Source organism: Choloepus didactylus, chromosome 1 (genome assembly GCF_015220235.1).
Source record: "Choloepus didactylus isolate mChoDid1 chromosome 1, mChoDid1.pri, whole genome shotgun sequence".
In the NCBI taxonomy this organism is placed as follows: Eukaryota; Metazoa; Chordata; class Mammalia; order Pilosa; family Megalonychidae; genus Choloepus; species Choloepus didactylus.
Window position 1 is genome coordinate 182,890,354 of NC_051307.1, and position 16,412 is coordinate 182,906,765.

Sequence of the window (16,412 nt, forward strand, 5' to 3'; positions counted from 1 at the left end):
AATATTCTGGGTGAGATTTCAGCAGATACCTAAGTTACATAACTGGTATGAAGGAAAGAGTTTTTGGTGTAAATTCATTTGTGATCAAGGAAGTCCAACATCATCTTTTCCAAGGCGAGGACTGAGGGAAGGAGAACTGGTTATTGGTATCATGCTAAAAGAAAGTGGGCTATAGCCACTGATGCCAAGTCTGTGACAGGGGAAAGGTAATTGTCACGCCAGGGAAAAAGACACAGACATGAGATATGGAATAGGATTAAGAAAAGTCTAAAATGACATTGAGAATGTATAGTAAAACAGCACTAGCCCCTCTCCCCAGGGCTGGTTTTTGTCTATATAAAAAGAAACCTTCTGAAATAGTTAGCCTTGAAACCAGTGACTTGATCATGAGCCTTGAAAAGTTCACAATACTTGATGCAGTATTTCAAATTTTGGGGTCAAAACCAAGGAAATAAACAAGAGTGCTGACAAAATTGTATTTTCTAGGAAATCTTTTGTGATTTTTATAAGTAATAGAAAAAAAAAAAGATGGAAACATCACAACCAACAATGAAGACTGACTTTGAAAATTATGGTCCAGTCACAAGGAATTAAAGTACTGTGTTATGGAATATAATACTGTCACTAAATTACATATATTCAAATAACACTACATGTATTCAATTAACATTTAATGATGCAAAAATGCTCCTCCTAGGCTTCAATTTCTTCATCTGTATAGCTAGAATAGCACAATCTGCTTTTCCAATGTCAAAAGATTGGTGTAAAAAATTAAGTAAAATCACACAAGAAAAATTTGTGGAAATGGGGGGTTATTATCATGCTCATTTGCTAAAGGTCATTCTAGAATATGGATATGAAATACACCAGCTCATGAGATACAGATCTTTTTCCCAAACTTATTTGTAGATTTTCACATAAGGTTATGCTAGCATATAGATTATAACCTCTTGAAATATACAAAATCTTATAAAAATTCTATCAATAATAAAATAGTGTGTATCTTCACTTAGAGAAATAACGTTGTGACCATACACACACACACACACACACACACAAAAACACATTCACCAAGCATTTGATGTTCTATATACTCCTTTCCCTGAATATTTTTTTTCAGGAGAAGTTAGAAACCTGTAAAGTTTTTGAACTATTAGCACACTCAAAGACTCTAACTTTCAAAAAGAGCAATTCCAGTGGCCAATAAACATAAGATGCTTAAGATTTCTGTTGGTCAAAGAGAGCAAATTAAAAAGAGCAATATTAAACCATGTTGCCCATGTCATATTAGAACAAATTTTAAAGAGAGATAACATTGATGCTGGTGAGATTGTGAGGAAAATGTACTATAAACTTTTGAAGATTAATAATACCTAACAACCCATTTTTGAGATGCTGGTATATCAGAAAAAAGTCACTTATACTAAGGATGAATGGATAGATAGATAAATAGAGATGGATAGATATTACAGATAGATATTTACACATATATGCATATATATGTTGATGTATCTATGTTTGTTTTTTTGTGTGTATACCATACAAAAACAAGATTAATGGTCAGAATGAGGTGAGTGGCAAAACAAGATGTATTATAGCAATACAATGTAATGATAACTCTATTAAAAAGAATGAATTATATCTACTTCTATTAAACCAGAGGGATGTTCATGATGTATTATTAAAAGAGAAAGCAATATACTGAGAAATATGGATAATATAATTCCATTTTTAAAGAATTTTTTAAAACAAAGCACAGGAAATCCCTCTCCACATGCATATATGAGCATGGAGTAAGGTATGGAAAGATATATAACTGCTAATGTTTATCTGAGGGTGGGAGAAATAGGATGCATGGGGGTGGGGGCCAGGTAGAGATTATCAACTCTTTTTATATCTCTGCAAAATTTCATAGTTGTAGTTACTTGCATAGTGTTTGAAAATGAACTTAAAGAAAAAAGGCAAAACCTAAATGAAAACAAATAAATAGACTCCATCTCCACCTAAACAAGGGAAGCTTTGTGAGCTGTCTTTTCTTCACCTCAGGCACAAATGTACAGACAATTTGTTAACTCAAAAACAGATGCCATGATTTCATCCTGGGGAGGACTACATTGATCCTAGATACCCTGAGGTTATGAAAAGCCAGATGAGCTACCATGAGGTACCCCTAACCAGTATATATTTCCTTGGTTCCACACCAAACAGATCTGTCAGTTCAGCAAGAACTGTGAGTGAGGTCCACTTTGCATCTCCAGGAATCCTGAGAAGACTCTAGGTTAGAAGATTCTAGTTGTGAAGTTATGCATGTGCCTCCTGGAGCCTGCCTCAGTTTCCTCATGCATGTAATGGAGATGTGGAAGTAAATCAGTAAGATCCTTCTCTCTCTAACAGACTCTGAGTATATAAAACTACATGAACTATCTTTAGTCTCAATCTAAAACAGTTCTGTCCAACTAGCTAAAGCTGTTCCTGGGGAAAAGGTATCCTCAAATAGAACTGAATTATTTTAGTTAAAACTCTGTGTTTTGCTAACCAGGTAGACCTGGTCAATGTCCCCAGTGCAATCATACACACTGAAAAGCCCTGTGTAGCCCTCCAACTGGGTTGAGGTTGGAGGTTTGGGGCATGTGCTGGTTTCAATGTATTATGTCCCTCAGAAAAAGCCATATTCTTTGATGCAATCTTGTGGGGCAGACATATTAGTGGAGATTAAGTTGGAACGTTTGGATTAGGTTGTTTGCATGGAAATGCACCCCACCCAACTGTAGGTGATAACTCTGATGAGATATTTCCATGGAGGTGTGGCCCCGCCCATTCAGGGTGGGCCTTGATCAGTGGAGCCATATAAATGGGCTGACAAACAGAAGGAACTCGGTGCAGCTGTGAGTGACGTTTTGAAGAGGAGCTACAGCCAAGAGGGACACTTTGAAGAAAGCACAGGAGCTGCAGATGAGAGACATTTTGAAGACAGCCATCGGAAGCAGACTCTTGCTCTGGAGAAGCTAAGAGAGGACAAAAACTCCAAGTGCAACTAAGAGTGATGTTTTTGAGGAACTGCAGCCTAGAGAGGAACGTCCTGGGAGAAAGCCATTTTGAAACCAGAACTTGGAGCAGATGCCAGCCACGTGCCTTCCCAGCTAACAGAGGTTTTCCGAACACCATTGGCCATCCTCCAGTGAAGGTACCTGATTGCTGATGTGTTACCTTGGACACTTTATGGCCTTAAGACTATAACTGTGTAACCAAATAAACTCCCTTTATAGAAGCCAATCCATTTCTGGTGTTTTGCATTCCAGCAGCATTAGCAAACTAGAACAGGGTGATTTACTGGAAGAGAAGATGTTACTATTATACAAAGAGCAAAAAGCTTAAACTAGAGTTTCCAAACTATGCTCCACAGTTATACCATATTAATAGCTTTTCCATATCAATGGGTTCCAATGTCAAATAGTTTGAGCAATGCCAGGCAATTAAACTGCTCTTCTCTGCAATTAAAAGTATAATTGTCTTAAGTCAGAAGGACATTTATTGGGCTGGTCAGATGGTTCCACAATATCATCAAAGCCAGGCACTTTCCACCACTCCAGTCTGCCATGCTCAGTGGGTTAACAAGGCCTTCTCTTGTTCAGAAGATGGCTGCATTTCTCACATCCTCACACAGCAGTACTCCATGAAGAAAGAAAGAGACGAGCAAAAGTGCTTTCTCCTTATGCATGCACTCCTCTCTATTTAGGGAATAATATTTTCCCCAGAAACCTTCACAGAACTCTCTTCTTGACTGAAATTGAGTCACATGCCCATCCCTACAACAATTGCTAGCAAAGAGGATTGGCTTAGACCAACTTTTGCAATTAGAACATTGCTGCCTCAACAAAATCAAGGTTCTGTTCGCAAAATCAAGAAGGGAGAATGGTTGTTGGGTGGGCAGTCAACAGTGTCTGCATACTGGTTAAAACAAAGTTAAAAGTATTCTATATCACAGGTTTTTCAGAGTTCTTTATGTGCTATTAGGGCACTGTGAATTTCCAAGAGAGAAATAATGTAGTAGTTAGCATTTCCCAAATGTATTTGAAAATGGAACAGTTTTTTGAAGAACATCTAGTAATGTCTTCTGGAAGTCTATTGTCCCACAGAGCATAGTTTCAGAAATGCTAGTTTAAAAGTGCTTCTTCCACAGGGTACCTTATATTCTTCTTGAATAAATGGTTAAATGAAATGATTTGCTGGAGGGGAATCCAAATAGGGTTTGGGTTACTTCTGTCTATAGTCATAAGAATGATTTATTCCTTAAAATTTACCTTTTCAGTATATACGGAAACAATTTAAAGATAAAATCAATTTTTAAAAAACGTATTCTCACATGGTAGAAGTTAGATCAAAAAAGATGCACATTAGGTTTTGGGACATAATGCAAGAACCATAAACTTCTACCAAAGGCATCTACGTAAATGGGCACAAACAGCAATAACAGCTTTGTAAAACTCATCCCTGTCCTCCCCACTAAGCGTGGCCAAAAAAAAAAGAAAAAAAAAGGGGGAGAAAAAAATTTACATTAGCAAGAATTTTCCCCAATCTTATATGAATAAAAACTTATATCAAGATTCCGGCTTGATTTTGAAGCATACAATAATGATAATCTTGTTCCAAAACACTCCCCCTTCCTTTGCTTACAAACATGCTTCCAACATTAGGTTCCCCAAATTCTCTGACTTGTTACATGAGTTCACATAATTTTTCCAGACTTCACTTGTCCTTTTATAACACTTTTCCCCCTCTTTTCTAAAACTAGTCTTTCTAGGCCCTTTCTAGATTAACTAGGTGATTAGAGTCTCCCTTTGACCACTCTGGACCTAGTTCCTCTTTCAGTCTCATCTGCTCATTTGAAATTTCTTTTGATGCACTGAACTCCTGAATTTTTCCATCTGCTTTCTGCACTCTGCATATATCAGAACATATCACACGGCTTGTGTGATTCATCACAGATACCCATGTGCTACATTCTACTGCAATTATTACTTTTTTAAAAAATTACTAAAATAAAGAAAAAAATGGAAACCCTGGCCCTTAGAAGATAGTCTTCTAGATTCTCTCTCCCATTGCCTAAAGAAATACATAGCACAAAAGTGTCTTGTGTAACTTCTCACCTTTCCATACTGATAAAAATATATCCCTCACTATCCCTGCAAGTTTATGAAATGAATTCCATCTGAGAGATTACAGAGACTGTGTGTCAAGGGAATAGATAAATAATACACTGGAGACTGCACAAAGTAGCAGAATGGGAGTTCCTGAGCTGTTTGTTGTTGAAAAGACTTACATATACTTCTCTTCTAGGCCCACTTTAAAAATTACCCTTTGGAGAATATCCATTTAACCCAAGTGCCATGACAAAGGTCTAGAAGGTAACTCAGAAACAGGTAGCCCTGTTTTCTTTGGCAGCTTTCAGAGATGCACAATCAGCTGGCTTGTGCCAGAAGTGGTGGTTTTAAACCTCAGCCCTCTGGGATTCAATTATGTTTAAGAATCATATGTTGTTGCTTTAAGCTCCCACTGTCACTGATTTTCAAACAACCAAAGGAGAAAGAGAGTTTTTACTCATTAATATTTGAGATAAATATTCTTTTCTCAATCAGAATGACAACGGTAAGATGGAAATTAGGAAAAGCCTTGGAGACCTTGGCAATAATTTTTTTCTTCTTGCTGGGTTTCTAATAACTTATAAAATAGGAATTGTCATCTTCTTAAAAGTGTCTGTTCTTACTTTCCCTTGAGAAGAGAGAGTGAGCTAGCTATCCAATCAGAGTGATAGCAATCCATCGGTCCATCAAAATCTGGTACTTAAATCTTTTTTTTTTTTTTTTTTGGTGTGAATTTTTTTTTATTTCATTTTTTTTTATTAAATTCAGTTTTATTGAAATACATTCACACACCATACAATCATCCATGATATACAATCCACTGTCCACAGTATGATAACATAGTTATGCGTTCATCACCACAATCTATCTCTGAACATTTTCCTTACATCAGAAAGAACCAGAACAAGAATAAAAAATAGAAGTGAAAAAAGAACACCCAAATCATCCCCCCTCCCACCCCATTTGTCCTTTAGTTTTTATCCCCATTCCTCCACTCATCCATACACTAGATAAAGGGGGTGTGATCCACAAGGTCTTCACAATCACACTGTCACCCCTTGTAATCTACATTATTATATAATTGTCTTCAGGAGTCCAGACTGCTGGGTTGGAGTTTGGTAGTTTCAGGTATTTACTTCTAGCTATTCCAATACATTAAAGCCTAAGAAGTGTTATCTATATAGTGCATAAGAATGTCCACCAGAGTGACCTCTCGACCCCATTTGGAATCTCTCAGCCACTGAAACTATTTCGTCTCATTTTGCATCCCCCTTTTGGTCAAGAAGATACTCTCAGTCCCACGATGCCGGGTCCACATTCATCCCCAGGAGTCATACTCTGCGTTGCCAGGGAGATTTACACCTCTGGGAGTCAGGTCCCACGTAGTGGGGAGGGCAGTGAGTTCACCTGTCGAGATGGCTCAGTTAGAGAAAGAGAGGGCCACATCTGAGCAACAAAGAGGTACTCAGGGGGAGACTCTTAGGCACCATTACATACAACTTTAGACTCTCCTTTGTGGTAATGAGCTTCATGAGGGCAAGTCCCATGCTCGAGGGCTCAGCACATCAAACCGCCAGTCCCAATGTTTGTGACAACATCAACACCAGTCCAGGTGAGGATGTCCAACACATCCGTACCTTCCCCCAGATCCTTGGGGCTGGGGAGGGGGAGGCTGTAAATACATTTTTTATTATCCGTCCAAATTACTCTAGGATGTGTCACTATTTCACTCCAGCCTATACTAACCTACCGTATCTCACTTCCTATTCAAAGTTCCATGCAATTGTGGTGTTTGAACAAATCGACTGTAGAGTTGTGGTACTTAAATCTTAAGGTCAATTACACATCTCAAAATTAAGTTCCATTTAGATTCAAGAGCATGGACACATTTTATCTATGGAGACAGTACAATCCTCACTGTAATATGACAGAGGGAACAAGTTACAGGCCTTTCTAGTATTTTAGAGACCTGGCCTAGGGCCTAGGGAAATGAATATCATAGCAACAGCACATTGCCAATAATTAGGTATAACCTAAATAGTAACACAATCATCGTGTGCAGGTTTGCTAGTGTTGTTACCTACTGAAGGAAATTATACTTCCTGGAAACAAAACAGTGTCACTCTGATTTAGAAATTGTGCCAGGCAGAGACTTCTGATCATAGGTAGAATCATTTTTATTTGGTAAACTCTAAATAAAGTTTATTGCGGGGGGGTCAGTGAGCATGATGGGATGTGAAAATTTAACTTTCATTAGTCAGAAGTCTGAACTGATTATGTTGGCTCACATAATCAGTGGGGTTGCACATCCAGTTAATAGTGGCTGGTGAAAACCAACTGTTAAATATTCAGGATTTTTGTAAACCACAACTGTAGGTAACTTGCAATTTGACATGACGAGAGGATTTACACCGTGGAAATGGGCAGGCATTACAATTGGGGCTTTTTCTTTTTCTCCTCCTGAGAGGCAGTTTCCCAGCACACCACTGCACATAAGCTCAAACAAACAAAATAAAAGCCCAGAATTGAGAGAATGCTCTATCTTTTTAAAGATCAGAGCCATAAACCAATCAGCCAATTTGAAAAGAAATAAAATCATGCACATGAAGTAATTCTGCTGCTAATTTACTGTAATTCTTAATCCTAGAGATACACTCTCCAAGTTTATCATTTCACATCCATTCCAAGTGACATGACTAAATGGACTTTGCCCTTTTGCTTGGCAATAGTAATGGGAGGACAGGATGACTTGTGCCCAACCCAGAGCTAGAGTATTGTATATCAAGAGTGTGGAAAGTTAAGGCAAGCCAATTTGTATGAGGAACAGCATGAAAGAGGAGGGATTATTTTTCAAATATTTTAATACAGGTCACAGAGTCTGCAGTGATGCTCACTGAAATGGTAATTCAATTCAATTGAACTTGACAAACATTTATAAACAATATGTGTTTGCTGAATTGAATTGAAATGTTAACATTTATCCTCCTGTGATACTTCCCTGCAAAAATTAGCAAGTATCCTTAGACCGTAAACTAAATTCAATCCTGAGATGATTGTTAACTTTATAATAAATACAATCATCAAATATTTATGTCTAGCCTTATTTCAAGACACCTGCCATTGAATTACTTAGCAGCTTACACAATAAAATGATGCAGAGATTCTACCACATTTTAATAGCATTAGAAAATGCTTAAAGGGAACATAGCTTCCTGGACTTTTGTTTTAATTTAATGGATAACTAGAAATACGTATGGTAAACAGTTTCTTTTTTACTGTTGGATAGATATCGCACTACTTCTAGTAAAGGAATACAGTTTCAGTACACATGTATTAACAGGAATTGACACTTTCCTCAGTATCAAGGGAGGGCACAATGATTCAAACATGCCCAATTAAAGCATCACGTGTCCCTGGCAACAGTGACTGATTCAGAAATAATTAAACTTTCCTTGGGACTACTGAGACAGTGGTACTCTCTCCTTTGGACATGACTCACACCTGGGATGATACAGATCTGACATTCCTGGTAACCATGTGTGAAGCTTGAGAACAAACCCAAGGTGAAGGACGGCATTGCTGAAAGTTAGAGAATGACTGGGCCTAGTGATATTGTTTAAGCCTCTGAAAAAAAGCTGTTCCAGAAGTCATCACTACCCTGGTCTTATAAATAATATGAGCTAATAAATTCTCTCTTTTCTCTCATACTACCTTGAGTTGGGGTTTCTGTTGCTTACCATCAAAAGGGTCCTAACTGATACAATATTCACAGATTTTTTCAACTACTTCTCATACTATAATCATCAGAATTGCTAACTTCGATAAGTCTTCTGAAAGTGTCAAAGCCATCTCTGAACACTTACTTCAAATTTCAAAATTCCTTATGAATAGTTCTTCAAATATATAAAAATTTTTAACAAAACAAACAATGTAATTGCTAGGACTTTGAATTAGTGCTCAACAGATGAAACTCATGGCAAAACTGGTCCAATTCATGGTTGTTCAACAAGGTAAAAAGTATCATTTTAAGCAAGATCCTGAAGGCTGTTTTATATTGGATAGGTTCCTAAACTCCTCAAGTGAATGGATGATTGAATCACTGACCCCAATCCTTTACCTCTCCTTATCCCCAAGCCCTTTGTCATGTCATTTTGCAATTGTTTCTGCAAAAGGGCAGATTTTACTTCCCACCTCTTGGCACTGGACTGGCCCATGTGACTTGCTTTGGCCAGTGGGATATTAATAGGTATGGCACTCCCAAGCAGTTTAAAGTGGGCCTGCGTAATTGAGTTTACTTTCTTGGGCCTCTGGCATCACCATCAAAAGGATATGCCCCAGCTAGCAGAGTAAACCAGCCACCACACTATGAAGTAAAGTCACTCCAGCAAACCTGCAGATCCCCAAGAATAAGTACTTACTGTTTTAAAACATTGGGTTTGCATTCAGCTTGTTGCACTGTGTTATTACAGTAAAAGTTGAGTGATACAGCCCGTATTTTACTTCTAAAAGTCCTTAGAAAAACATCCTATAGACATTTACCACCATACCACTCCCCTATAGAAAGAGGAAATTATCATGAATGTGTGAGGAGACACTTCAAGTTTTGGCAAGTGAAATGTGAACAGAGAGAGTAAAGAAGGAGAGAATATCCAAACCAGGGATCTCAAACTCTTATGCCCACAGTGGCCAGACATGCATAATAACTCATAATAAACATAGCATAACATACAGGGCATGCACCATATGCCACGCACCATACCAAGTGGTTTACATACATCAATTAACTTAATCCTCAAAATAATTTTTTGAGCTAGGTGCAACTGTTATATATCCATTTTACTGGGATGAAATTGAGGTAACGTGAAGTTAAGTAACTTGCTCAAGTCACATCGCTTGTAAATGGTAGAGCTAGGTTTTAAATCCAGGTTGTCTGCATCTCTCTGCTATAATACAATAGACTAATAAAAAAATAGAGAGCGATAGGGACGGCGGTCCTTGGGAGGGCCAGACAACATCATGTTTAGCTGATTGTTATCATGTGGGAATGAGAAACTTCCTATCTTTCAAGGAAAGCCAAGAATCCAGATTTTTGAGAAGTCTTATTTTTAAATATATATATGGCTTTTATAAAGGGGGTTTATTTGGTCACACAGTTATAGCCTTAAGGCCATAAAGTGTCCAAGGTAAAACATCAACAATCGGGTACCTTCACTGGAGGATGGCCAACAGCTTCCTGAAAACCTCTATTAGCTGGGAAGGCACATGGCTGGTGTCTGCTCCAAGTTCTGGTTTCAAAATGGCTTTCTCTCAGGACGTTCCTCTCTAGGCCGCAGCTCCTCTTCAAAATGTCACTCTCAGTTGCTCTTGGGGTATTTGTCCTTTCTTAGCTTCTCCGGAGCAAGAGTCTGCTTTCAACGGCCATCTTCAAACTGTCTCTCATCTGGAGCTCCTGTACTTTCTTCAGAGTGTCCCTCTTGGCTGTAGCAAATCTTCCTCCTTCTGTCTGAGCTTATATAGTGCTCCAGTAAAATAATCAAGGCCCATGCTGAATGCACGGGGCCACACCTCCATGGAAATTATCCAGAGTCATCACCCACAGTTGGGTGGGATGCATTTCCATGGAAACAATCTAATCCAAACGTTCCAACTTAATCCCCACTAATACGTCTGCCCCCACAAGATTGCATCAAAGAACATGGCGTTTTCTGGGGGACATAATATATACAAACCGGTACACCCTCCATATCTGTTCTTATTATTTTTAAATATTTTAAATGTTTGATTTTTTTAACACCATGAAGGCTAATCTTATGCTCAACCTGCACATTAACCAACTTGATCCAAGTTCAGCAGTACAGTCCTGCTCAAGTGGCAGGTAGCCCAGCCCCTATATCCCAGCAGCTTTTCTAACGTCTTTTAAAGTATTGTCAACAGCTTTATTTCTAAAGTTGCACAAGGTGAGCAAATATGGTGCTTCCACATCACCCTCTCAAAGCCCCACATTCTACCCTCCCATCTCACAGATGTGCTTTCAGATCCTTAAAGTCTCTGTGATCTCTCTCACAACCCAAGACTTGTGCCCGGTGTTCTCTCTGCCTGTATAATTCTTCTCCCTTTTTCTTCATTAGGTCTCATTTTAATGTCCCTTCCTCCAAGAAGCCTCTGCCAATGCCCATCAATAATGGATAGGGGCCTCCTGAACACTCCTGAAGCCCTGTGTGTATCCCCTTAACAATGGCGGTTCACCTGCATTTTATGTACCTTCTCACCTGAATGTATCTCTCACTAGGGTAGGATCTTTGAGGGCAGGGGGTAGGACTGCTTTATTCACAATCCCTAACACATAGTAGGTACTGAGAGAATGCCTGCTGGATGAAAGAAGGCATGTGCAAATAAAAGAACATGTGCAGACTTTGCAAATGCTATTTTCATTGAGTCTTTCCACCACAGACATACATGGGCACACACACAGACAGGTACCTAGACAAAGCAAGAGCACGATTAACTCTTTCTTCAAGGCCTAATGTGCCGAGGGCCTTCCAGGTCATCCAGAACTTGAATGCATCTGGTCTCCTGCTACATTGGATAGATTTGTCTCCTGTGTCATAGCTGACGTCATAGAATTTATCCTGCTGGAATAGGTAAGATGCTTTGGCAGAGTAGCATTTCTTAAGAAGGTCCTTTGGAAAAGAAAAAAGAAAGAAAGAAAGATGACAAGACTGTCCATTTTTAGAACACACTTGTTTCACTTGTTTTACTACTTTGTGCCAAAGGTATGCATTGCTTTATGATTGCCCATGTCAGAAGTGATAGGTGTTTTACATTGAGACACAGAATACCCATTTTACTTCCAAAACAAACCCTCAGAGTTGAGAACTCTAAAATCCATCTCCATAATTTGACTGAGGGGTATTGAGAAGCTTTGAGACCACATGTCATCATCTGTATGATGTCAAGGTGGGCCAGTTTCTCAAGATGTCCAAATCTGCCCACAACTCGCTCAAAGCTCCGCATTGGGGGAATAAAAAGCAAAACACTGTATGTGCTTTATACATTTTCACAGACAAAAAACTAGGCTTCCAACTCATGTCCATATTGAAAAGGCCAGAAGTGACAGTAACCCAGAGATAAAAACCTGAGGAACGTTCTATGGAAGAGTTAAACAAGATTCAACAAGTTTTTTTTTTACCACAAAACATCAGCTTCCATCCCAAAGGTTCTTGTGGGTGAGTCTCTTGTTGGTTTCGCTGGCAACCAAATTCAATTTGCATTTACTGACAATATTTCTAGCGAAGGAGTAGGCAACAATTTGACAATTTACCCTATTACCATCACAGAGTCTTCATCTTGACCTCAAATTATTAGAGCTTAAACTAAGCTACCTTTAATGTCATCTGGTACCTACAGAAGCCCAGAATTCTTAACCTGCCAGTTAGAGTACCCGAAATTCCCTGAACATTTATACTCCCTCAAAATACTCACAGAACCCTCTGCAACCCCAGCATAATCAATCTACACAATCTCTTTTAACCAGAAAATCACGCCCCATTTATACCTTTGCTCACACCATTTGCTTGATGTTGTCTCTTTAATTTTTATTTCACATTTGACACATTCAAAAGAATAATGTTTTATGAGTTCTGAAGTTTAGCAACAAACTGAACATGTCTTCCCTCTTTATCTAGGTCTGCCCTTCCCTGAGTTCTGTCTCAATTTGTCCTCTCCTTCAGCTTCTTTATCTGCCCTTCCATGAGGCTCACTTCTTGATATTTGGCTGCATTTGTTGGCCTTATTCCTGTGCTATCTTCACTCAGGGAGCTGTCAGCATATACTCTCTCCTTATGTGGCCACGCAGTTTCTTGAGGGTGGGAATTCTGCCTCCCCTCCATCCTTACACCTACAGAGTCTAACACCGCACTGGGCACAGAGCACCCTCACTAAGCATTCAGGGTGACGACGCCCTTCCCCATACTCCACACTTCCTGCGCACAGTTCACTGGCATGTAAGATGAATAGAAGAAACAGACACATGAGCTTTTCATTTGGGGCATCCTCCAAACCTTTACAATGCAAATTATCAGTGTCGTACAGCAAGCCATAGAGAAACTCCCCAGTAGTCACGGAGGCCCTAGAAGTGACCTCTGCTGATCAGAAAATGTATTATCTGTGCTTCATTTGATTGATCAACCTGTACTTACAGAATAAACAACAACAACAACAACAACAAAACCCCGCAAGGTATCCCACTCCAAGTGAAAGGATGCATTTGCTGTCTTAATAACAACATACATTTATATCCAAATTAGTGCCCCATTACCAAAAAGCATGATGTTTTAATATGAAAATATACATATACCAGACTTAATCAAGAATCCCAAAATCCTACTTATCTACTATACACAATAAACTGATTACTAAGTAACAATTAGATGCATACTAATAGGCCTTCAGCATGGCTCTGATGGATATTATTGTTAGACACCAAGGGAAAGAGTAGATTGTTTTGGCCTGAACACTAAGGTAGAAAAAGCCCCTTACTCCTAAGTATTTACTTGGATTCTATCAAAATCCTCTCTGCTCTTATCTCAGCTGCCATCACTGCATCTCCCCACCCTCAAAGGTCAGGAAATTTGATTATTGTTTCTGTAGCAACTATAGCCTGGCCGTATATTATAGGATTAAAAGACCAACACATATATTGTAAGAACAAAACATATTCACACTTTTATACCACAGGCACATACACACTCGTACTTGCATCATGATTATAATTGACTTTCTTCAACCTTTATTATAAATTTACTTTCCTCAACTCAGAAAATTCCCCAAAGCAAATGAGCTTTGAACACGTCTTGGGCAAGTTTCACTGGCTTATGTTGGTGACTGAAACGAAGAAGAGGCACATCCATTACCAGAAGACAAATTGCATCATCATAGGAAAATGGAGATGAGGAGAGCCAAGAAAGCATATAGCAGAATAACTGATTGTCCTAGAGGGGCGACACTGTTAATTTAGTTGCACTGGAAAATATTCCTGCTTTAGGAAGGTTTCATAAAGTACAACTGGAGGCATGGGAGTTACTTTATTGAAAATAAATGAAAACTTTTCCCCTAAAGTTCCTGCTTTGCATTTCAGTTTATATCTTTGTGTAAAAAATGGATGAGGTGTCCTTTAGTTTTAAGATACACATAAACTAAGAAGATGCTCAGAATTCCAGAGAAAACATATTTTGTAATAAAAGTTGACATTTTGGAAAAAAAAACTTTATTATTGTGCTATCGAAGAGAGGGACCATGTTTATCTTGCTCATCTTCATACCCTTAATCCTAACAGGACAATAAATATTGGTTATACGAATTCCAGAGACAAGAATCTAATGAAAATAGCAATAGCTTTATGTTGTGATATCAACTTAAATAGTTCTCAGGGATTAGCAGACATTGTATTAAGACTCTCACAGTGGAAAGTGAATGAAATTTAATCAAAGTAGCTTAAGCAAAAAGGCCTTACAGGCTCAAATATTTTAAAATATTTAAAAAATATTTTAAAAATCCAGGCATATGTCAACTTCAGACAGAGCAGGATCCAGGATTAAATTATATACATAATCAGGAATAGATCTCTTCCTTTTGATCTATTTTCTTCGGTATTGGCTTCACTCTCAAAAAAGATAGCTTCTACCCATCCCCCACCCCCCACTGTCCATGGCTGGTAGGGATCCTGGGAACTAGGGACCTGGTAGGTCCTGTGACCATGAGGTAAGCTCTGTTTGGAGGGAGACAGACAATTGAGAAGAGAGAGCTTCTACCTGTGATGCTTCCCAAGGAGGGAGAGAGAGAGAGAGAGAGCCAGCAAGTGAGAGAGCGCGCCTTGGCCTTCCTACCTTAGTCTCCTTTATTGGTCAAACCTATCTTGCCTGGGAAATGTGGTTTGCAAGAGTCAAGCCCTGTTTGTATAACAAAGCAGGGTAAAGTTGAAGAATGGACTATACAGCAAACAGTCAAATGACAAGCAGGCTACATGAGCACCAAAACCATAACTTTCCTTTTTTGTGTTCACAACACTGAGCACAGTGCCTAGCACATGATAAAAAAGACCAGGGCTAACATTTATTGAGTTCTTACTATGTGCCAGGCACTGTATAGGTTTGAACTCATTTAATTCTCACAAAAACTCAGTGAGATATATTCTACTATTTTCATCAATTCCATTGTAATAATGAGGAAACTGCAACACAAAGAGGTTCAGTTAATTATCCAAGGCCATGTAGCTCCTACGTGGTAGTGCTGGGTTTCAAACCAAGGCTATTTGGATTCAGAGCCTGAACTTGTAACCCATTATGCTCTACTGTCTGCAAAGGAAAATGGCAGTGGAGAGCCTAATGAACTACAGATCAAAACAACTGATATCCTGTTTCAGACCCTTATGTTGTTCCTGTAAATATGACTCTGATCATAGTGCTAATATCATGTTTATAAAGCTTGTTAGATTTTTCTAAATACTTCTGAATGTGGTGATATTTAAGGATATCACTAAAACACATAATGAGTCAGCAGGTTGCATATTCTCCTTGTCAAGACTAGCCAAGCCAGGCCAGTCCAGGTTCTGCAGTTTCTTTCATAGGAGTCTAATCACACAGACCTACTTTAAGTCAGGTTTCTGTGTATCACAAAGATATTTATAACTTCCTCACTCATTGTGATCATGTTTTTCAATTTACCAAACAAAAGCTATAGAAAACTCTTCCTATATGGCGTTTCCCATATTCTGTCCCATATCACTGTTATTTACATGCAAGAAATTGTTTACACTAAATACCTTAGAAAATGGGCATATTAATCATCTTTCTACTAATTAATTCACCCCCAAATTATGTATTAAGAACCCATTATGAAACAAGCACTATGATGCTACAAACCTGTGGAGGTGCTTAGCATCTAGGCTAACATTTACCTAGACTGAAGAATGAATTGCCTAGATTAAATATGCAAAATCAAATATAGGTTGTAAAGAGCAGAAAGGCTGGGTTGTCAAGTAAAATAAAAAAGTGAATTTTAAGATGATTATGCCATCTGATATTGGCTTTATTTTTATTGAACAAACATTTTAAGTACCTTAATATATGCCAAAAGTTGTGCTAGGCACTGGTGATGCAATGGTAAATAAGAAAGTCACTACTCTCAAGAAATTTAGAAAAGAGTTAGGGACAGAAAAACAGACAATTACAGTGCAGTGCTAGAATAGGGGTAAGTACACGGTGCCATGGAGCA

At 38.5% G+C, this 16,412-nt stretch overlaps 1 protein-coding gene across 3 annotated transcripts in view; it reads right to left on the reverse strand.

The window, feature by feature from the left end:
• Positions 1–16,412, reverse strand: part of GADL1 (glutamate decarboxylase like 1) — a 201,160-nt gene that overhangs the window by 83,075 nt on the left and 101,673 nt on the right. For all 3 annotated transcript variants that reach the window (XM_037828498.1, XM_037828506.1, XM_037828515.1), the window contains one exon: positions 11,622–11,821. In XM_037828498.1, the coding sequence (XP_037684426.1) occupies positions 11,622–11,821 (200 nt within the window). The remainder of the gene's footprint in view (positions 1–11,621; positions 11,822–16,412) is intronic.